Raw genomic sequence first — 25,043 nt, 5'->3', positions numbered from 1 at the left:
CCCTGGTGGGTCAGTCATCTAACGGGGCTGTTCCTGACTTGTGGTAAGTGTCTGAAACCCTGGTGGGTCAATCATTTAGTGAGGCCCTTCCTGATCATACTTGTGGTAGAGTCTGATCTGATACCCTGGTAGGTCAGTCATTAGCGAATCTAGCGTGGCTGTTCCTGACTTGTGGTAGAGTCTGATACCCTGGTGGGTCAATCATTTAGTGAGGCCCTCACTGACTTGTGGTAGGGTCTGATACCCTGGTGGGTAAGTCATCTAGCGGAGCCCTCACTGACTTGTGGTAGGGTCTGATACCCTGGTGGGTCAGTCATCTAGCGGAGCCCTCACTGACTCCTGGTAGGGTCTGATACCCTGGTGGGTCAATCATTTACTGGGGCCCTCCCTGACTTGTGGTAGAGTCTGATACCCTGGTAGGTCAGTCATCTAGCGGGGCTGTTCCTGACTTGTGGTAGAGTCTGATACCCTGGTGGGTCAATCATTTAGTGAGGCCCTCACTGACTTGTGGTAGGGTCTGATACCCTGGTGGGTCAGTCATCTAGCGGAGCCCTCACTGACTCCTGGTAGGGTCTGATACCCTGGTGGGTCAATCATTTACTGGGGCCCTCCCTGACTTGTGGTAGAGTCTGATACCCTGGTAGGTCAGTCATCTAGCGGGGCTGTTCCTGACTCGTGGTAGGGTCTGATACCCTGGTGGGTCAGTCATTTACTGGGACCATTAAGCTTCCTGACTTGTGTTAGAGTCTGATCCTGGTCCTGTCTTGTGATAGAGTGTGATACCTTGGTGGGTCAGTCATTTAGTGCGACTCTTCCTGACTTATGGTAGAGTCTGATACCCTGGTGGGTCAGTCATCTAGCGGGGCTGTTCCTGACTCGTAGTAGGGTCTGATACCCTGGTGTGTGAATCATTTAGTGGGGCCCTCCCTGACTTGTGGTAGAGTCTGATACCCTGGTGGGTCAGTCATCTAGCGGGGCTGTTCCTGACTCGTAGTAGGGTCTGATACCCTGGTGTGTGAATCATTTAGTGGGGCCCTCCCTGACTTATGGTAGAGTCTGATACCCTGGTGGGTCAGTCATCTAGCGGGGCCCATCCTGACTTGTGGTAGAGTCTGATACCCTGGTGGGTCAATCATTTACTGGGACCATTAAGCTTCCTTTCTTGTGTTAGAGTCTGATCCTGGTCCTGTCTTGTGGTAGAGTCTGATACCCTGGTGGGTCAATCATTTAGTGGGGCCCTCTCTGACTTGTGGTAGAGTCTGATACCCTGGTGGGTCAATCATTTAGTGGGGCCCTCCCTGACTTGTAGTAGAGTCTGATACCCTGGTGGGTCAGTCATCTAGCGGGGCTGTTCCTGACTTGTGGTAGACTGATACCCTGGTGGGTCAATCATTTAGTGGGGCCCTGCCTGACTTGTGGTAGAGTCTGATACCCTGGTGGGTCAATCATTTAGTGGGGCCCTCCCTGACTTGTGGTAGAGTCTGATACCCTGGTGGGTCAGTCATCTAACGGGGCTGTTCCTGACTTGTGGTAGGGTCTGATACCCTGGTGGGTCAATCATTTAGTGGGGCCCTCCCTGACTTGTAGTAGAGTCTGATACCCTGGTGGGTCAATCATTTAGTTGGGCCCTCCCTGACTTGTGGTAGAGTCTGATACCCTGGTGGGTCAGTCATCTAACGGGGCTGTTCCTGACTTGTGGTAGAGTCTGATACCCTGGTGGGTCAATCATTTAGTGGGGCCCTCCCTGACTTGTAGTAGAGTCTGATACCCTGGTGGGTCAGTCATCTAGCGGGGCTGTTCCTGACTTGTGGTAGAGTCTGATACCCTGGTGGGTCAATCATTTAGTGGGGCCCTCCCTGACTTGTGGTAGAGTCTGATACCCTGGTGGGTCAGTCATCTAGCGGGGCTGTTCCTGACTTGTGGTAGAGTCTGATACCCTGGTGGGTCAATCATTTAGTGGGGACCCCTGGTAGGTCCTGACTTGTGGTAGAGTCTGATACCCTGGTGGGTCAGTCATTTAGCGGGGCTGTACCTGACTTGTGGTAGTCCGATACCCTGGTGGATCAATCATGTAGCGGGGCCCTTCCTGTCTTGTGGTAGAGTCTGATACCCTGGTAGGTCAATCATTTACTGGGACCCTTCCTGACTTGTGTTAGAGTCTGATCCTGGTCCTGTCTTGTGGTAGAGTCTGATACCCTTGTGGGTCAATCATTTAGTGGGGCCCTCCCTGACTTGTGGTAGAGTCTGATGCCCTGGTGGGTCAATCATTTAGTGGGGCCCTCCCTGACTTGTGGTAGAGTCTGATACCCTGGTGGGTCAATCATTTAGTGGGGCCCTTCCTGTCTTGTGGTAGAGTCTGATACCATGGTGGGTCAATCATTTAGTGGGGCCCTTCCTGTTTTGTGGTAGAGTCTGATACCGTGGTGGGTCAATCATTTAGTGGGGCCCTCCCTGACTTGTGGTAGAGTCTGATACCCTGGTGGGTCAATCATTTAGTGAGGCCCTCCCTGACTTGTGGTAGAGTCTGATACCTTGGTGGGTCAATCATTTAGTGAGGCCCTGCCTGACTTGTGGTAGAGTCTGATACCCTGGTGGGTCAATCATTTAGTGAGGCCCTCCCTGACTTGTGGTAGAGTCTGATACCTTGGTGGGTCAATCATTTAGTGAGGCCCTGCCTGACTTGTGGTAGAGTCTGATACCCTGGGGGGTCAGTCATTTAGTGGGGCCTTCCTGTCTTGTGCTAGAGTCTGATACCCTGGTGGGTGAATCATTTAGTGGGGCCCTCTCTGACTTGTGGCAGAGTCTGATACCCTGGTGGGTCAATCATTTACTGGGGCCCTTCCTGTCTTGTGTAAGAGTCTGATACCCTGGTGGGTCAATCATTTAGTGGGGCCCTCCCTGACCTGTGGTAGATCTAGAGTCTGATAACCTGGTGGGTCAATTATTTAGTGGGGCCCTCCCTGACTTGTGGCAGAGTCTGATACCCTGGTGGGTCAATCATTTACTTGGGCCTTTCCTGTTTACATATGATAACGATTTAGAACTTTGATGTTTGGACAGATGTAAGTAGTGTATTTCTCTGTTGTATTTCAGATGAAGATGATGTGCTTAATTAATGGAGATAAAAATGGCGGGATCACGATTCCGGAGGAGGAATGTCAGACCAAACTGGAAAACCTAAAGAGCGAGATGACCAAAGTTTTAGACTACTCTTTAAGTAAGTGGTCAGCTAACTCTTGAGAACATGAAAGGACTGGGTAAGTTTATAGGTTTAAACTGGAGCAATAAGGTCCATAATGGTATACCACATCTCCAAGTTCACCATACAAATGTATCCAGTTCGTGTACTGACTGTTCTATCATTCATATTTTGTTTAATGCCTTTATTCAAGAGATGCCTCAAATTACTTCAAAATATATTAATGTTTGAGGGTTCAGTCACTAGGATATATATCCTATACTAGGATATAAGTTCGGCTATTTTAATTTGGTTCATACCTTTATATGTTCACAGAGTCCAAAGGTCGGAGATGCTCTAACCGCCTTGCTGCTAAAAGACAGAAGATGAATTTATCCATCAACAAAGAAAATAGCGATGGTCTGGAGATTCCTCTAGCACCTCCAGTGCCCCTAGCACCTCCAGTGCCCCTAGCACCTCCTCCACCTGTCATTGCTGCCCCGGGGGGGAAAAGGGCCGGCACACCATTGAAGGATCTTAATTTCAAGGTAAACACACAGCTTCTAAACTGGTTATTGTTGACAATAGTACAGTAATTATCAGTTGACAGGATGGTCCATATATGAATGAAACTAAGCACTGTGTGTTTTTCCTTTCAGATGGATACTCCTAAAAGTCTGATGAAGATGAAAAGAAAACATGAAAGGACTGGGTAAGTTTAACACTTAAACTGTAAACCCGGGCTAAACTAGAGAAAACATGAAAGGAGTAGGTAAGTTTAACACTTAAACTGTAAACCCGGGCCAAAGTAGAGAAAACATGAAAGGACTGGGTAAGTTTAACAGTTAAACTGTAAACCAGGGCAAAGTAGAGAAAACTGAAACTAGAGAAACAAACGGCTAAAAAACATGAAAGGAGTAAGTTTAACACTTAAACTGTAAACCCGGGCTAAACTAGAGAAAACATGAAAGGAGTAGGTAAGTTTAACACTTAAACTGTAAACCCGGGCCAAAGTAGAGAAAACATGAAAGGACTGGGTAAGTTTAACAGTTAAACTGTAAACCAGGGCTAAACTAGAGAAAACATGAAAGGACTGGGTAAGTTTAACACTTAAACTGTAAACCCGGGCTAAACTAGAGAAAACATGAAAGGAGTAGGTAAGTTTAACACTTAAACTGTAAACCCGGGCCAAAGTAGAGAAAACATGAAAGGACTAGGTAAGTTTAACAGTTAAACTGTAAACCGGGCCAAAGTAGAGAAAACATGAAAGGAGTGGTAAGTTTAACACTTAAACTGTAAACCCGGGCCAAAGTAGAGAAAACATGAAAGGACTGGGTAAGTTTAACAGTTAAACTGTAAACCAGGGCTAAACTAGAGAAAACATGAAAGGACTGGGTAAGTTTAACACTTAAACTGTAAACCAGGGCTAAACTAGAGAAAACATGAAAGGACTGGGTAAGTTTAACACTTAAACTGTAAACCCGGGCTAAAGTAGAGAAAACATGAAAGGACTGGGTAAGTTTAACACTTAAACTGTAAACCCGGGCTAAACTAGAGAAAACATGAAAGGAGTAGGTAAGTTTAACACTTAAACTGTAAACCCGGGCTAAACTAGAGAAAACATGAAAGGACTGGGTAAGTTTAACACTTAAACTGTAAACCCGGGCTAAACTAGAGAAAACATGAAAGGACTGGGTAAGTTTAACAGTTAAACTGTAAACCAGGGCTAAACTAGAGAAAACATGAAAGGACTGGGTAAGTTTAACACTTAAACTGTAAACCCGGGCTAAACTAGAGAAAAACATTAAACTGTAAACCCGGGCCAAAGTAGAGAAAACATGTAAGTTTAACAGTTAAACTGTAAACCAGGGCTAAACTAGAGAAAACATGAAAGGACTGGGTAAGTTTAACAGTTAAACTGTAAACCAGGGCTAAACTAGAGAAAACATGAAAGGAGTAGGTAAGTTTAACACTTAAACTGTAAACCCGGGCTAAACTAGAGAAAACATGAAAGGAGTAGGTAAGTTTAACACTTAAACTGTAAACCCGGACCAAAGTAGAGAAAACATTAAAACAGGACTAGGTAAGTTTAACACTTAAACTGTAAACCCGGGCTAAACTAGAGAAAACATGAAAGGAGTAGATAAGTTTAACAGTTAAACTGTAAACCAGGGCTAAACTAGAGAAAACATGAAAAATGGACTGGGTAAGTTTAACACTTAAACTGTAAACCCGGGCTAAACTAGAGAAAACATGAAAGGAGTAGGTAAGTTTAACACTTAAACTGTAAACCCGGGCTAAACTAGAGAAAACATGAAAGGACTGGGTAAGTTTAACAGTTAAACTGTAAACCAAATCTAAACTAGAGAAAACATGAAAGGACTGGGTAAGTTTAACATTTAAACTGTAAACCTAGACTAAATTTGACATTAACATAGAAATGGCACCTAGTATGTAGACAAAAAGACTGATTTTATTGAGGTCTGTCAGAGGGAGCCTCAAAGAAATTGATGACAAACATCATCAACATTAACACACACTTCTCACACACAACAGATGCATGGGACGCCATAAATGTAATCAAGCAAACAAACAAAATCTCAAGAATTTTCACATGTGGACATATTACTTTGCGTTGCAAATTCCTTAAGTTTGAAACTATTCACACTGACTAAGTCTGCATTTTCTTTTGATTTAAGGTCTGATTTTTCCCTGTCCTCTCTCACGACCATTGGATCATTCAGTAGTCTTCAACAGGAAATTCTGAGCTCCAATCCTCTCCAACGTCTCCGCACCACCACTCAGCAAAGGTAAAACATTTAAACCAGACCTTCTGATCTACAACCTTCTGAGATATCCCCCCTCCTCGCTCAGCAAAGGTAAAACATTTAAACCAGAACTTTTGATCTACAACCTTCTGAGATATCCCCCCTCCTCGCTCAGCAAAAGTAAAAAATTTAAACCAGATTTTCTGATCTACAACCTTCTGAGATAACCCCCCTCCTCGCTCAGCAAAGGTAAAAAATTTAAACCAGATTTTCTGATCTACAACCTTCTGAGATATCCCCCCTCCTCGCTTAGCAAAGGTAAAACATTTAAACCAGAACTTCTGATCTACAACCTTCTGAGATATCCCCCCTCCTCGCTCAGCAAAGGTAAAACATTTAAACCAGAACTTCTGATCTACAACCTTCTGAGATATCCCCCCTCCTCGCTCAGCAAAGGTAAAACATTTAAACCAGAACTTCTGATCTACAACCTTCTGAGATATCCCCCCTCCTCGCTCAGCAAAGGTAAAACATTTAAACCAGAACTTCTGATCTACAACCTTCTGAGATATCCCCCCTCCTCGCTCAGCAAAGGTAAAACATTTAAACCAGAACTTCTGATCTACAACCTTCTGAGATATCCCCCCTCCTCGCTCAGCAAAGGTAAAACATTTAAACCAGAACTTCTGATCTACAACCTTCTGAGATATCCCCCCTCCTCGCTCAGCAAAGGTAAAACATTTAAACCAGAACTTCTGATCTACAACCTTCTGAGATATCCCCCCTCCTCGCTCAGCAAAGGCAAACATTTAAACCAGAACTTCTGATCTCAACCTTTTGAGATATCCCCCCTCCTCGCTCAGCAAAGGTAAAACATTTAAACCAGAACTTCTGATCTACAACCTTCTGAGATATCCCCCCTCCTGGCTCAGCAAAGGTAAAACATTTAAACCAGAACTTCTGATCTACAACCTTCTGAGATAACCCCCCTCCTCGCTCAGCAAAGGTAAAACATTTAAACCAGAACTTCTGATCTACAACCTTCTGAGATAACCCCCCTCTTTGCTCAGCAAAGGTAAAACATTTAAACCAGAACTTCTGATCTACAACCTTCTGAGATAACCCCCCTCTTTGCTCAGCAAAGGTAAAACATTTAAACCAGAACTTCTGATCTACAACCTTCTGAGATATCCCCCCTCCTCGCTCAGCAAAGGTAAAACATTTAAACCAGAACTTCTGATCTACAACCTTCTGAGATATCCCCCATCCTCGCTCAGCAAAGGTAAAACATTTAAACCAGAACTTCTGATCTACAACCTTCTGAGATATCCCCCCTCCTCGCTCAGCAAAGGTAAAACATTTAAACCAGAACTTCTGATCTACAACCTCTGAGATATCCCCCCTCCTCGCTCCACAAAGGTAAAACATTTAAACCAGAACTTCTGATCTACAACCTTCTGAGATATCCCCCCTCCTCGCTCAGCAAAGGTAAAACATTTAAACCAGAACTTCTGATCTACAACCTTCTGAGATATCCCCCCTCCTCGCTCAGCAAAGGTAAAACATTTAAACCAGAACTTCTGATCTACAACCTTCTGAGATATCCCCCCTCCTCGCTCAGCAAAGGTAAAACATTTAAACCAGAACTTCTGATCTACAACCTTCTGAGATATCCCCCCTCCTCGCTCAGCAAAGGTAAAACATTTAAACCAGAACTTCTGATCTACAACCTTCTGAGATATCCCCCCTCCTCGCTCCACAAAGGTAAAACATTTAAACCAGAACTTCTGATCTACAACCTTCTGAGATATCCCCCCTCCTCGCTCAGATATCAAAGGTAAAACATTTAAACCAGAACTTCTGATCTACAACCTTCTGAGATATCCCCCCTCCTCGCTCAGCAAAGGTAAAACATTTAAACCAGAACTTCTGATCTACAACCTTCTGAGATATCCCCCCCTCTCCTCGCTCAGCAAAGGTAAAACATTTAAACCAGAACTTCTGATCTACAACCTTCTGAGATATCCCCCCTCCTCGCTCAGCAAAGGTAAAACATTTAAACCAGAACTTCTGATCTACAACCTTCTGAGATATCCCCCCTCCTCGCTCAGCAAAGGTAAAACATTTAAACCAGAACTTCTGATCTACAACCTTCTGAGATATCCCCCCTCCTCGCTCAGCAAGGTAAAACATTTAAACCAGAAACTTCACTACAACCTCTGAGATATCCCCCCTCCTCGCTCAGCAAAGGTAAAACATTTAAACCAGAACTTCTGATCTACAACCTTCTGAGATATCCCCCTCCTCGCTCAGCAAAGGTAAAACATTTAAACCAGAACTTCTGATCTACAACCTTCTGAGATATCCCCCCTCCTCGCTCAGCAAAGGTAAAACATTTAAACCAGAACTTCTGATCTACAACCTTCTGAGATATCCCCCCTCCTCGCTCAGCAAAGGTAAAACATTTAAACCAGAACTTCTGATCTACAACCTTCTGAGATATCCCCCCTCCTCGCTCAGCAAAGGTAAAACATTTAAACCAGAATTCTGATTAAACTTCTGATCTACAACCTTCTGAGATATCCCCCCTCCTCGCTCAGCAAAGGTAAAACATTTAAACCAGAACTTCTGATCTACAACCTTCTGAGATATCCCCCCTCCTCGCTCAGCAAAGGTAAAACATTTAAACCAGAACTTCTGATCTACAACCTTCTGAGATATCCCCCCTCCTCGCTCAGCAAAGGTAAAACATTTAAACCAGAACTTCTGATCTACAACCTTCTGAGATATCCCCCCTCCTCGCTCAGCAAAGGTAAAACATTTAAACCAGAACTTCTGATCTACAACCTTCTGAGATATCCCCCCCTCCCCCACTCAGCAAAGGTAAAACATTTAAACTAGAACTTCTGATCTACAACCTTCTGAGATATCCCCCCCTCCCCCACTCAGGCAAAGGTAAAACATTTAAACCAGAACTTCTGATCTACAACCTTCTGAGATATCCCCCCTCCTCGCTCAGCAAAGGTAAAACATTTAAACCAGAACTTCTGATCTACAACCTTCTGAGATATCCCCCCTCCTCGCTCAGCAAAGGTAAAACTGTAACCTACATTAGAGTCCTGTGAAGCAGTCCTTATGATGATATTCATTTTTACACTCAGATTTTTTGTGTTATAACCAGAAACATAAAAAAACTACTTCTGAGCTTATCCCTATAAATGATCTGCATCACCTGTAAAACATTAAAAAATGTATAACCTTCTGAGATGTTTTGAGGAAGTTTTTTTGATGAAATCATTGTCAATGTTTCAGCAAAGTAAAACATTTACAAACCAGAACTTCTGATTTATTACTTCTGAGATATCCCCCCCCTCCTCGCTCAGCAAATAAAACTTTTAAACCAGATTGAACTTCTGATTGAAACAAAAGCTTTCGTAGCAAACCTTAAATATCCCCAACATTTATTCATCGCTGAGCAAAGGTAAAACATTTAAATTATAGAACTTCTGATCTACAACCTTCTGAGATGATCGTTTCCCCCCTCCTTTCAGCAAAGGAAAATGTGTATTTAAACAGAACTTCTTTTCTGAATACAATGATGTGTAAGTAGGTACGATGTTTTCAGATGAGGAAATGATCATGTATTAGTGTACGATCTGTTCAGATGAGAATGATGTGTATTAGTGTACCGATTGTTTTCAGAATGAGAGATGATGTGTATTTGTGTGCAGATTCTTTTAGATGAATGATGTGTATATAGTCGTGCGATCTTTTCAGATGAGAATGATGTGTATTAGTGTACGATCCTTTTCAGATTGAGAATGATGTTGTATTAGTGTAACGATTTTTACTAGAGGAAAAATCTTTTCATTATGAGAAAAATAGATGATGTGTATTAGTGTACGATGTTTTCAGATGAGAATGTTGTGTATTAGTGTGCGATCTTTTCAGATGAGAATGATGTGTATTAGTGTGCGATCTTTTCAGATAAGTATGATGTGTATTAGTGTGCGATCTTTTCAGATGAGAATGATGTGTATTAGTGTACGATCTTTTCAGATGAGAATGTGATTAGTGGATTACTTTGATAGAATGTTGCAGTATTAGTGTAAACGATGTAGTATTAGTGTACGATGTTTTCAGATGAGAATGATGTGTATTAGTGTACATCTTTTCAGATGTTGTGTATCTCTTTCAGATGAGAATGATGTGTATTAGTGTACGATCTTTTCAGATGACGTTGTATGAGTGTGTATTTAGATGTGACGAATCTTTTCAGATGAGAATGATGTTTATTAGTGTAGTGATTATTGATGTTTTCAGGATGAGAATGATGTATATTAGTGTACGATCCTTTCAGATGATGTGTATTTGTACGATGTTTTCAGGATGAGAATGATGTGTATTAGTGTGTACGATCTGATTTCAGATGAGAATGATGTGTATTAGTGTATACGATCTTTTCAGATGAGAATGATGATGTGTATTAGTGTACAATCTTTTCAGATGACGAATGATGTGTTATTAGTGTACGATCTTTTCAGATGAGTGTAGTTATGTACGATTATTATTATGAGTGTATGTTGGTTTTCAGATGAAGATGATGTGTAAGTTAGATGTTTTCAGATGAGAATGATAGTGTATTAGTGTAACGATCTTTTTCAGCATGAGAATGATGTGTATTAGTGTACAATGCATATCTGGTTTCAGGATGAGGAATAATCTGTATTGTACAATGAATGTTTTCAGATAAGAATGATGTGTATTAGTCGTACAGATCTTTTCAGATATGAGAATGATGTGTATTATTGTACACTTGTTCAGATGAGAATTGATGTGTAATATTGTACAATCTTTTCAGATGAGAATGATTAGTGTGTATTATGTGTACAATCTTTCAGATGAGAAAGATGTGTATTATTGTACAATCTTTTCAGTCGTATGAGAATGATTGTGTATTAGTGTACGATCTTTTTCAGATGATATGTACGATCTTTCAGTGATGTATGTTCATTATGTACGATCTTTTCAGATGAGAATGATGTGTATTAGTGTACGATCTTTTCAGATGAGAATGATGTGTATTAGTGTACGATGTTTTCAGATGAGAATGATGTGTATTAGTGTACGATCTTTTCAGATGAGAATGATGTGTATTAGTGTACGATCTTTTCAGATGAGAATGATGTGTATTAGTGTAACGATGTGTATTAGTGTACGATGTTTTCAGATGAGAATGATGTGTATTAGTGTACGATGTTTTCAGATGAGAATGATGTGTATTACGTGTTGCGATCTTTTCAGTGATGAGAATGTGTTGTATTAGTGTACGATCTTTTCAGATGAGAATGATGTGTACGTATTATGTGTAACGATGTGTATAGTATTAGTGTACGATGTTTTCAGATGAGAATGATGTGTATTAGTGTACGATCTTTTCAGATGAGAATGATGTGTATTAGTGTGCGATCTTTTCAGATGAGAATGATGTGTATTAGTGTATTGTGTACGATCTTTTCAGATGAGAATGATGTGTATTAGTGTACGATCTTTTCAGATGAGAATGATGTGTATTAGTGTAACGATGTGTATTAGTGTACGATGTTTTCAGATGAGAATGATGTGTATTAGTGTACGATCTTTTCAGATGAGAATGATGTGTATTAGTGTACGATTCGTTTTCAGATGAGAATGTGAATGATGTGTATTAGTGTACGATCTTTTCAGATGAGAATGATGTGTATTAGTGTAACGATGTGTATTTGTAGTGTACGATCTTTTCAGATGAGAATGATGTGTATTAGTGTAACGATGTGTATTAGTGTACGATGTTTTCAGATGAGAATGATGTGTATTAGTGTACGATCTTTTCAGATGAGAATGATGTGTATTAGTGTACGATCTTTTCAGATGAGAATGATGTGTATTAGTGTACGATCTTTTCAGATGAGAATGATGTGTATTAGTGTACGATCTTTTCAGATGAGAATGATGTGTATTAGTGTACGATCTTTTCAGATGAGAATGTGTATTAGTGTACGATCTTTTCAGATGAGAATGATGTGTATTAGTGTACGATCTTTTCAGATGAGAATGATGTGTATTAGTGTACGATCTTTTCAGATGAGAATGATGTGTATTAGTGTACGATCTTTTCAGATGAGAATGATGTGTATTAGTGTGTACGATCATTTCAGATGAGAATGATGTGTATTAGTGTACGATCTTTTCAGATGAGAATGATGTGTATTAGTGTACGATGTTTTCAGATGAGAATGATGTGTATTAGTGTAACGTGTGTATTAGGTGTATCTTTTCAGATGAGAATGATGTGTATTAGTGTACGATCTTTTCAGATGAGAATGATGTGTATTAGTGTACGATCTTTTCTCAAATGAGAATGTGTGTATTAGTGTACGATCTTTTCAGATGAGAATGATGTGTATTAGTGTACGATCTTTTCAGATGAGAATGATGTGTATTAGTGTGCGATCTTTTTCAGATGAGAATGTGTGTATTAGTGTACGATCTTTTCAGATGAGAATGAATGATGTATTAGTGTACGATAGTGAGAATGATGTGTATTAGTGTACGATCTTTTCAGATGAGAATGATGTGTATTAGTGTACGATCTTTTCAGATGAGAATGATGTGTATTAGTGTGCGATCTTTTCAGATGAGAATGATGCGTGTATTAGTGTACGATGTTTTCAGATGAGAATGATGTGTATTAGTGTACGATCTTTTCAGATGAGAATGATGTGTATTAGTGTACGTGATGAGAATGATGTGTATTAGTGTACGATCTTTTCAGATGAGAATGATGTGTATTATGTGTTGTGTACGATCTTTTCAGATGAGAATGATGTGTATTAGTGTACGATCTTTTCAGATGAGAATGATGTGTATTAGTGTACGATTCTTTTCAGATGAGAACTGATGTGTATTAGTGTACGATCTTTTCAGATGAGAATGATGTGTATTAGTGTACGATCTTTTCAGATGAGAATGATGTGTAGTAGTGTACGATCTTTTCAGTTGTGAGAATGATGTGTATTAGTGTACGATGACTTTTCAGATGAGAATGATGTGTATTAGTGTACGATCTTTTCAGATGAGAATGATGTGTATTAGTGTACGATCTTTTCAGATGAGAATGATGTGTATTAGTGTACGATGTTTTCAGATGAGAATGATGATGTGTATTAGTGTGTACGATCTTTTCAGATGAGAATGATGTGTATTAGTGTACGATCTTTTCAGATGAGAATGATGTGTATTAGTGTACGATCTTTTCAGATGAGAATGATGTGTATTAGTGTAACGAGAATGTGTATTAGTGTACGATCTTTTCAGATGAGAATGATGTGTATTAGTGTACGATCTTTTCAGATGAGAATGATGTGTATTAGTGTACGATCTTTTCAGATGAGAATGATGTGTATTAGTGTACGATCTTTTCAGATGAGAATGATGTGTATTAGTGTACGATCTTTTCAGATGAGAATGATGTGTATTAGTGTAACGATGTGTATTAGTGTACGATTTTTCAGATGAGAATGATGTGTATTAGTGTAACGATGTGTATTAGTGTACGATCTTTTCAGATGAGAATGATGTGTATTAGTGTACGATCTTTTCAGATGAGAATGATGTGTATTAGTGTACGATCTTTTCAGATGAGAATGATGTGTATTAGTGTAACGATCTTTTCAGATGAGAATGATGTGTATTAGTGTACGATCTTTTCAGATGAGAATGATGTGTATTAGTGTACGATCTTTTCAGATGAGAATGATGTGTATTAGTGTACGATCTTTTCAGATGAGAATGATGTGTATTAGTGTACGATCTTTTCAGATGAGAATGATGTGTATTAGTGTACGATGTTTTCAGATGAGAATGATGTGTATTAGTGTACGATCTTTTCAGATGAGAATGATGTGTATTAGTGTACGATCTTTTCAGATGAGAATGATGTGTATTAGTGTACGATGTTTTCAGATGAGAATGATGTGTATTAGTGTACGATCTTTTCAGATGAGAATGTGTATTAGTGTACGATCTTTTCAGATGAGAATGATGTGTATTAGTGTACGATCTTTTCAGATGAGAATGATGTGTATTTTTCAGTGTATGATGTTTATCAGATGATCAATCTTTCAATGATGTGTATTATTGTACGAAACTTTTCAGATGAGAATGATGTGTATTAGTGTATGTGTATTAGTGTACGATCTTTTCAGATGAGAATGATGTGTATTAGTGTACGATGTTTTCAGATGAGAATGATGTGTATTAGTGTACGATCTTTTCAGATGAGAATGATGTGTATTAGTGTACGATCTTTTCAGATGAGAATGATGTGTATTAGTGTACGATGTTTTCAGATGAGAATGATGTGTATTAGTGTACGATCTTTTCAGATGAGAATGATGTGTATTAGTGTACGATCTTTTCAGATGAGAATGATGTGTATTAGTGTACGATCTTTTCAGATGAGAATGATGTGTATTATTGTATGATCTTTTCAGATGAGAATGATGTGTATTAGTGTACGATTTTTCAGAGAATGTGTATTATGTAACGATCTTTTCAGATGAGAATGATGTGTATTAGTGTACGATCTTTTCAGATGAGAATGATGTGTATTATGTACGATGTTTTTTCAGATGAGAATGATGTGTATTAGTTGTACGATCTTTTCAGATGAGAATGATGTGTATTTGTGTGATGTTTTCAGATATGTGTATTAGTGTACGATATTTCAGATGAGAATGATGTGTATTAGTGTACGATCTTTTCAGATGAGAATGATGTGTATTAGTGTACGATCTTTTCAGATGAGAATGATGTGTATTAGTGTACGATCTTTTCAGATGAGAATGATGTGTATTAGTGTACGATCTTTTCAGATGAGAATGATGTGTATTAGTGTACGATCTTTTCAGATGAGAATGATGTGTATTAGTGTACGATCTTTTCAGATGAGAATGATGTGTATTAGTGTACGATCTTTTCAGATGAGAATGATGTGTATTAGTGTACGATCTTTTCAGATGAGAATGATGTGTATTAGTGTACGATCTTTTCAGATGAGAATGATGTGTATTAGTGTACGATGTTTTCAGATGAGAATGATGTGTATTAGTGTACGATGTTTTCAGATGAGAATGATGTGTATTAGTGTACGATCTTTTCAGATGAGAATGATGTGTATTAGTGTACGATCTTTTCAGATGAGAATGATGTGTATTAGTGTACGATCTTTTTCAGATGAGAATGATGTGTATTAGTGTACGATCTTTTCAGATGAGATGATGTGTATTAGTGTACGATCTTTTCAGATGAGAATGATGTGTATTAGTGTACGATCTTTTCAGATGAGAATGATGTGTATTAGTGTACGATCTTTTCAGATGAGAATGATGTTGTATTAGTGTACGATCTTTTCAGATGAGAATGATGTGTATTAGTGTACGATGTTTTTCAGATGTTTCAGATGAGAATGATGTGTATTTTAGTGTACGATCTTTTCAGATGAGAATGATGTGTATTAGTGTACGATCTTTTCAGATTGAGAATGATGTGTATTAGTGTACGATCTTTTCAGATGAGAATGATGTGTATTAGTGTACGATCTTTTCAGATGAGAAGATGATGTATTAGTGAGATATGATGTGTATTAGTGTACGTGATGATTTTCAGATGAGAATGATGTGTATTAGTGTACGATCTTTTCAGATGAGAATGATGTGTATTAGTGTACGATCTTTTCAGATGAGAATGATGTGTATTAGTGTACGATCTTTTCAGATGAGAATGATGTGTATTAGTGTACGATCTTTTCAGATGAGAATGATGTGTATTAGTGTACGATCTTTTCAGATGAGAATGATGTGTATTAGTGTACGATCTTTTCAGATGAGAATGATGTGTATTAGTGTACGATCTTTTCAGATGAGAATGATGTGTATTAGTGTACGATCTTTTCAGATGAGAATGATGTGTATTAGTGTACGATCTTTTCAGATGAGAATGATGTGTATTAGTGTACGATGTTTTCAGATGAGAATGATGTGTATTAGTGTACGATCTTTTCAGATGAGAATGATGTGTATTAGTGTACGATCTTTTCAGATGAGAATGATGTGTATTAGTGTACGATCTTTTCAGATGAGAATGATGTGTATTAGTGTACGATGTTTTCAGATGAGAATGATGTGTATTAGTGTACGATCTTTTCAGATGAGAGAATGATGTGTATTAGTGTACGATCTTTTCAGATTAAGTATGATGTGTATTAGTGTACGATGTTTTCAGATAGAATGATGTGTATTAGTGTACGATCTTTTCAGATGAGAATGATGTGTATTAGTGTACGATCTTTTCAGATGAGAATGATGTGTATTAGTGTACGATCTTTTCAGATAAGTATGATGTGTATTAGTGTTCGATCTTTTCAGATAAGTATGATGTGTATTAGTGTACGATCTTTTCAGATAAGTATGATGTGTATTAGTGTTCGATCTTTTCAGATAAGTATGATGTGTATTAGTGTACGATCTTTTCAGATAAGTATGATGTGTATTAGTGTACGATCTTTTCAGATAAGTATGATGTGTATTAGTGTAAAATCTTTTCAGATAAGTATGATGTGTATTAGTGTACGATCTTTTCAGATAAGTATGATGTGTATTAGTGTACGATCTTTTCAGATAAGTATGATGTGTATTAGTGTACGATGTTTTCAGATGAGAATGATGTGTATTAGTGTACGATCTTTTCAGATGAGAATGATGTGTATTAGTGTACGATCTTTTCAGATGAGAATGATGTGTATTAGTGTACGATCTTTTCAGATGAGAATGATGTGTATTAGTGTACGATCTTTTCAGATGAGAATGATGTGTATTAGTGTAAAATCTTTTCAGATAAGTATGATGTGTATTAGTGTTCGATCTTTTCAGATAAGTATGATGTGTATTAAGTGTATGATCTTTTCAGATAAGCATGTGTGTATTGTTGTATCGATCTTTTCAGATAAGTATGATAAGTATTAGTGTACGATGTTTTCAGATGAGAATGATGTGTATTATTGTATGATCTTTTCAGATGAGAATGATGTGTATTAGTGTACGATCTTTTCAGATGAGAATGATGTGTATTATTGTATGATGTTTTCAGATGAGAATGATGTGTATTAGTGTACGATGTTTTCAGATGAGAATGATGTGTATTAGTGTACGATCTTTTCAGATGAGAATGATGTGTATTAGTGTACGATCTTTTCAGATGAGAATGATGTGTATTAGTGTACGATGTTTTCAGATGAGAATGATGTGTATTATTGTAAAATCTTTTCAGATAAGTATGATGTGTATTAGTGTTCGATCTTTTCAGATAAGTATGATGTGTATTAGTGTAACGATCTTTTCAGATTAGTATGATGTGTATTAGTGTATGATGTTTTCAGATGAGTATGATGTGTATTATTGTAAATCTTTTCAGATAAGTATGATATGATAGTGTATTGTTTTCAGATGTAATGATTATTTTCAGATGAGAATGATGTGTATTATTGTATGATGTTTTCAGATGAGAATGATGTGTATTAGTGTACGATGTTTTCAGATGAGAATGATGTGTATTATTGTAAAATCTTTTCAGATAAGTATGATGTGTATTAGTGTTCAATCTTTTCAGATAATAAGTATGATGTGTATTAGTGTAACGATCTTTTCAGATAAGTATGATGTGTATTAGTGTATGATGTTTTCAGATGAGAATGATGTGTATTATTGTAAAATCTTTTCAGATAAGTATGATAAGTATTAGTGTACGATCTTTTCATATGAGAATGATGTGTATTATTGTATGATGTTTTCAGATGAGAATGATGTGTATTAGTGTACGATGTTTTCAGATGAGAATGATGTGTATTAGTGTACGATCTTTTCAGATGAGAATGATGTGTATTATTGTATGATGTTTTCAGATGAGAATGATGTGTATTAGTGTACGATGTTTTCAGATGAGAATGATGTGTATTATTGTAAAATCTTTTCAGATAAGTATGATGTGTATTAGTGTTCGATGTTTTCAGATGAGAATGATGTGTATTATTGTAAAATCTTTTCAGATAAGTATGATGTGTATTAGTGTTCGATCTCCTAAGATGAGAATGATGTGTATTAGTGTTCGATCTCCTAAGATAAGTATGATGTGTATTAGTGTTCGATCTCCTAAGATAAGTATGATGTGTATTAGTGTTCGATCTCCTAAGATAAGTATGATGTGTATTAGTGTTCGATCTCCTAAGATAAGTATGATGTGTATTAGTGTTCGATCTCCTAAGATGAGAATTATGTGCATTATTTTACAATCTTTTCAGAGATTATTATAAGCATATATTGAGTCTGGCCTTTTTAAGGAGATTATGACATGTATTTGTGTTGGTGTATAGCCTAACAATGTCGGGTTACTGTAGTAACTAAAAATTTTTGTTGTTTTTGATTTTTATCAAGCATGGGAAGTGCTGCATGCTTTTCTTTATCTTTATTTTAATGTAATCATTGTACAAGTGGGTTTATTTGTAAATAATTTTGTATTTTAATTTGTATCATTTTTGTTTGTATATCAATCATATACATGTTTTTTATAATAAATAGAATTTTTAATGAACTATCACTGGTGAAGATTTTTTTATGTCATGCTTCATCTGTTGTCTTGCTCTGTGTCATATACGCTGGTTGTGAAGGTCAAGGTCATTCATTTGAACAAACCTTGTTGTTTTTAATGTCTTTGACAACCAATTATATAAAAGATGCTCACCAACAGAGCATAAACGATACTCATCTTCTTAATATGTTTATATTTAACACAAAAGTACCCCTGAAATAATTTATTTTGCTTTTGGTGCATGCGCAAGCAGTATTTCATTCCATATAGAGCATAGTGACATGGAGTTTTATCGGGACGCAATAAATCATTTTAATTTTTTTTTAACTTGAAGTAAATTAAGGAGCTGTAACTTTCCAATGATGGTAATGGCATAAAGTAAGTAACTTATGTAACTGAAGAAAAAGACTAATTTGTCTGCTCCTGTTTTTGATAAGAGAAAAAATACCATTCATCAGCGGTGATCGAAGCATCTTTAATCTAAGTATTCATATATGAAAAATAGATAAGCATATGCCATGAATTACGATTTCAGTGATAAAATACAAACTTTGAAAATCTTACCCCCAACAACAGGTATATTGCCTAAAGCCAGTTAGAGACATAACGCTATACCTCTAACATTGTTCGTGTAGATACAGACCCAACATCTGGTAGGTCTCTTAGTTATCAAAAAAAAAATATCATATTTTAGCCTAATATGTATTTGATCTGTGACTCTGAATAAAGCTCAAGGTAATTCATTTTAATAAACTCTGTAGCCTTTCATCCCATCATGCCACAAGTCTAATATCAAGTGTATTGACGTTTTAAATATTTAATGAGTTGTTGAAATATTTCAGCCTATTTGACCCCTGTGACCTTGGTTGAGGCTCAAGGTCACTAATTTGAAGAAACTTGGTAGCCTTCCTTCAGAGCATGCTATAGGTTCAATATCATATCTTTAGGCTTTTTAATTATTGACAAGAAGAATTTAGTATGTTTTATCCCTGTGACCTTGAATGAAGGTCAAGGTTATTCATTTTATCTTCCTGTGTAGCCTTTTATCCCAGTATGGCATGGGCCCAAGATCTCTAAACCTCTTGGTTATCAACATGAAATCCTATTAAGATTTGACCCAAGTGACCTTGAACGAAGAGTACACATAAGCAGTTACTAAAAAATAGGTTTCATAATGATACAACTTTCACTTTCCTTCTTCTTTGCCTTGTTACATAATAACATTGTAAAAGAAATTGCGAACAATTTTATTTGTATATCATTTTTATTTTATCTAATTGGCATATAAAAATATACATAAAAACATGTACCGGTGTTCAATAAATATGGACGGAATGATTTTACTATTTGTATTTGTAATAAAAGATTTCTACTTAATGTAACATCTTTTATTCATGATGTTTTAACAAATACAGTTCATCAATAAATGCATGATTTTCTGGAATATGCGAAAAAGAAATGAAACCTGCAAACTTTGCTTATTCTTCTTTCTGACAAAACATTGTCATACTGTACAAGATGTCAGTGTCTACAAGTTGTGTCCCAAATGTATATATCATACAAAGTCATTTGACCACTAATTTATATACACAGCATCAGATGGTACTAAATGAAATGATCCATCATGATTCATGATTTATTGACATCTATTAGATTTTCGAATCACCATGCTCAGATTTCGGTTCAACTTGAATCTGTAAATTATAATGGCCTTCTTGTATCCTATAATTATATAATGCCAAAAGCCCTACAGACTTGATTGGCTGACAGCTTTCTTACTCAACCAATCACAAAAACTGTAACAAACTAACATGCATCAACATTATCACCATATGATGGCCGACAGACCAGACTCCATCTGGTGATTTCAATTGCCAATGTTGTATATTGTCAGATTATACAGGTTACTAATGTTTACACAGTTTCAACAGTGTCATATTAGGCAGGTCACAAAGTATATCCCACAGTGTGTCGGATTACACAGGTTTATCTGGTCAATGTCTCATGTATACCGTGTATCAGCCTCAGAAGATATCAGTTACCAAGGCTTTAAATGTCTGATGCTGTGTGTTTTGTTAACCTGCTAGAACAGGTCACGAGTTGTATTGTAAATATATATGTTGTACTATGCTGCAAGTTCTCTAGTTTTATTAGCCTCCTGGAACAGGTCGCGAGTTGCACTTTCTCGAGCCTGCATCATTCGGATCCTCGCTTTCTTAAAGGCATCTGGAAAAACCAAAAATAATCCTAAAAAAAATAATCCTACAGTTTGACCAACCAAAAATAATCTACAGTTTGCACCAACCAAAAATAATCCTACAGTTTGACCAACCAAAAATAATCCTACAGTTTGACCAACCAAAAATAATCCCACAGTTTGACCAACCAAAAATAATCCCACAGTTTGACCAACCAAAAATAATCCCACAGTTTGACCAACCAAAAATAATCCCACAGTTTGACCAACCAAAATAATCCCACAGTTTGACCAACCAAAAATAATCCCACAGTTTGACCAACCAAAAATAATCCTACAGTTTGACCAATCTGTTGGCAACACTAGATGTTTGATTGTTTGTGTCATGAAAGGCACAGTATTAAAGTCATTAGTTTAACAAAATGGCTGTCTTACAGGCACATGAAGTCAAGAACAAAGTCTCCATTACAGATCTATTACTGTGGAAAACAGGAAAAACAAGGTCCTCAGCCACTGCATTACTACAACAGTACATTCAAAATAGGAAAACAAAGGAATCCTCCCACTTCATTAATTGATATATGGAAAACCAGGTCCTCCCACTTCATTACTAGGTAATACAGGAAAACTGGTCCTCCCACTCCATTTCTGGACAACAAGAAAGCAAGTCTACCCATCCATTTCTGGACAACAGATGATTACAGGAACAACAGAAAAACAGTCACACCCACTTGCATTACCTGGACAACTTTTAACACAGAGTCCTCCACACTCCTTTAATGAACAAAACAAGAAAACAGAGTCTCATTACTCTATTTAACTTTAAATAGGAAAACTCTATTCTACCAATCCATTACTGGACAAAATGGAAATACAAGTCCTCCAAACTGCTATTACTGGAAACAGGAAAAACAGACCTCCTCCTATCACTTAATAACATAGCAACAGGAACAAACCTCCCACCTAACTGGACCAACAAAAACAAGACCTCCCACTCCATTACTGGACAACAGGAAAACGAGGTCCTCCAACTGCATTACTATGGACTAACAGGGAAAAAGGTTTATCCCCACTCATTAAGTCTTGATTACATTGGAAAACAAGCTCCTCCCACTGTCATTACTGGACAACAAGAAAACAAGTCCTCCTCACTGCATTTACTGGACAACAGGAAAAACAAAAAAACGTCCTCCCACTGCATTACTGGACAAACAGGAATAACAGGTCCTCCCCTTAGCCATTAACTGGACAACATGAAAAAATGGCCCCTCATTACTGCCTATAACTGGAAAAAAGGAAAACATGTCTCCAGTACTCCACTGGACAACAGGAAAAAACAAGTCTCTCCCACTGCATTACTGGACAACAGGAAAAAACAAGTCCCCCACTGCATTACTGAGACACAAGGAAAACAAGTCTCCCCACTCCATTACTGAACAACAAGAAAAAAAGTCTCCTCCCACTGCATTACTGGACAACAAGAAAACAAGTCCTCCCCACTCATTACTGGACAACTGGAAAACAAAATCCTCCCACTGCATTACTGGACAACAAAGAAAACAAGGTCCTCCCCACTGCATTACTGGACAACAGAAAAACATGGTCCTCATTACTCCATTACTGGACAATAGGAAAAACAAGTCTCCCCCACTCCATTACTGGACAACAAGAAAAAAACAAGTCTCCCACTCCATTACTGGACAACAGGAAAAACAAGTCTCCCCACTCCATTACTGGACAACAGGAAAACAAGTCCTCCCACTCTATTACTGGACAACAGGAAAACAAGTCTCCCCACTCCATTACTGGACAACAGGAAAACAAGTCTCCCCACTGCATTACTGGACAACAGGAAAACAAGTCCTCCCACTGCATTACTGGACAACAGGAAAACAGGTCCTCCCACTGCATTACTGGACAACAGGAAAACAGGTCCTCCCACTGCATTACTGGACAACAGGAAAACAAGTCCTCCCACTGCATTACTGGACAACAGGAAAACAAGTCCTCCCACTGCATTACTGGACAACAGGAAAACAAGTCCTCCCACTGCATTACTGGAGAACAGGAAAACAGTCCTCCACTGCATTACTGGACGGACAGGAAAACAAGTCTCCCACTCGCATTACTGGACAACAAGGAAAACAGGTCCAAAATCCCACTGCATTACTTGGACAAACAGCGAAAACAAAGTCCTCCCACTCCATTACTGGACAACAGGAAAACAAGTCCTCCCACTCCATTACTGGACAACAAGAAAACAAGTCTCCCCACTCCATTACTGGACAACAGGAAAACAGGTCCTCCCACTGCATTACTGGACAACAGGGAAAACAGTCCTCCTCACACTCCATACTGGACAACAGGAAAAATGAAAACAGTCCTCCCACTCTTATGTCAACAAGACAATCATTACAGGAAAACAAGTCCTACCACTGGCATTACTGGAAACAAGAAAACAAGTCTCCCCCACTGCATTACTGGACAACAGGAAAAACAAGTCTCCCACTCCATTACTGGACAACAAAAAACAAAGACAAGTCCTCCCCACTGCATTACTGGACAACAGGAAAACAAGTCCTCCCACTCCATTACTGGACAACAGGAAAACAAGTCCTCCCACTCCATTACTGGACAACAAGAAAACAAGTCTCCCCACTCCATTACTGGACAACAGGAAAACAGGTCCTCCCACTGCATTACTGGACAACAGGAAAACAAGTCCTCCCACTGCATTACTGGACAACAGGAAAAAACAGGTCCTCCCACTCACATTACTGGACAACAGAAAAACAAGTCCTTCCACTCCCAATTACTGGGACAACAAGAAAACAAAAACAGTCCCCCACTCCATTTACTGGACAACAAGAAAACAAAGTCTCTCCCACTCCATTACTGGACAACAGGAAAACAGGTCCTCCCACTGCATTACTGGACAACAGGAAAACAAGTCCTCCCACTGCATTACTGGACAACAGAAAAACAAGTCCTCCCACTTCTATTACTGGACAATCAGGAAAACAAGTCTCCTACTTGCATTACTGGACAAACAAGGAAAACAGGCCCTCCCACTATGCATTACTGGACAACAGAAAAACAAGTCTCCCACTCCATTACTGGACAACAGGAAAACAGGTCCTCACCTACTCTGATTACTAACAACAACAGGAAAAAACAGTCCTCCCCACTCCATTAATGGACAACAGAAAACAAGTCTCCCCACTGCATTACTGGACAACAGGAAAACAAGTCCTCCCACTGCATTACTGGACAACAGGAAAACAAGTCCTCCCACTGCATTACTGGACAACAGGAAAACAGGTCCTCCCACTGCATTACTGGACAACAGGAAAACAGGTCCTCCCACTCCATTACTGGACAACAGGAAAACAGAAAAAAGGTCCTCCCACTCCATTACTGGACAACAGGAAAACAGGTCCTCCCTACTCCATTACTGGACAACTCTCTTTTAGGAAAACAAGTCCTCCAAACTCCATTACTGGACAACAGGAAAAACAAGTCTCTCCCCACTCCATTACTGGAAAACAGGAAACACATAGTCTCCCAATTAAAACAAGTCCTCCCCTCACTCCATTACTGGACAACAGGAAAACAAGTCTCCCACTCCATTACTGGACAACAGGAAAACAGTCCTCCCACTCCATTACTGGACAACAAGAAAACAAGTCTCCTACTCCATTACTGGACAACAAGAAAACAAGTCCTCCCACTGCATTACTGGACAACAGGGACAGGAAAACAAGTCTCTCCCACTGCATTACTGGACAAAGGAATTACTGGAATCACAAGAGTCTCCCCTGCCATTACTGGACAACAGGAAACAACTCTATTACATGGAGAACAGGAAAAACAGGTCCTCCCACTGCATTACTGGACAACAGGAAAACAGGTCCTCCCACTCCATTACTGGACAACAGGAAAACAAGTCCTCCCACTCCATTACTGGACAACAGGAAAACAAGTCTCCCCACTGCATTACTGGACAACAGGAAAACAAGTCCTCCCACTGCATTACTGGACAACAGGACAACTTCATTACTTGAAAGGATAAACAGTCCTCCCCACTGCATTACTGGACAACAGGAAAACAGGTCCTCCCACTGCATTACTGGACAACAGGAAAACAGGTCCTCCCACTGCATTACTGGACAACAGGAAAACAGGTCCTCCCACTGCATTACTGGACAACAGGAAAACA

At 38.6% G+C, this 25,043-nt stretch overlaps 2 protein-coding genes across 2 annotated transcripts in view; both read left to right on the top strand.

Moving 5' to 3' along the window:
* The window catches only part of LOC138331141 (uncharacterized), a 45,952-nt gene extending 38,614 nt beyond the window's left edge, over nt 1-7,338 (top strand). Inside the window, exons 4-8 of the mRNA XM_069278612.1 lie at nt 3,094-3,217; nt 3,515-3,726; nt 3,838-3,890; nt 5,878-5,988; nt 7,086-7,338. Coding sequence (XP_069134713.1) covers nt 3,094-3,217; nt 3,515-3,726; nt 3,838-3,890; nt 5,878-5,988; nt 7,086-7,338 — 753 coding nt within the window. The remainder of the gene's footprint in view (nt 1-3,093; nt 3,218-3,514; nt 3,727-3,837; nt 3,891-5,877; nt 5,989-7,085) is intronic.
* Nucleotides 7,339-22,126: 14,788 nt separating this feature from the next.
* LOC138331140 (repetin-like) lies at nt 22,127-23,983 on the top strand. Its single transcript, XM_069278611.1, has one exon. It carries the CDS (start codon nt 22,127-22,129, stop codon nt 23,981-23,983), a length of 1,857 nt encoding a protein of 618 aa, XP_069134712.1.
* The last annotated feature ends 1,060 nt before the right edge of the window (nt 23,984-25,043 follow it).

This window comes from Argopecten irradians, chromosome 9 (assembly GCF_041381155.1).
Source record: "Argopecten irradians isolate NY chromosome 9, Ai_NY, whole genome shotgun sequence".
NCBI classification, from domain to species: domain Eukaryota; kingdom Metazoa; phylum Mollusca; class Bivalvia; order Pectinida; family Pectinidae; genus Argopecten; species Argopecten irradians.
Note: the sequence above shows the minus strand (reverse complement) of the source record. Positions and strands in the feature narration are given on the sequence as shown.

Coding starts and splice junctions, on each gene's coding strand:
- LOC138331140 (XM_069278611.1), top strand. CDS start 22,127: ATGTCTCCAGTACTCCACTGGACAACAGGAAAAAACAAGTCTCTCCCA.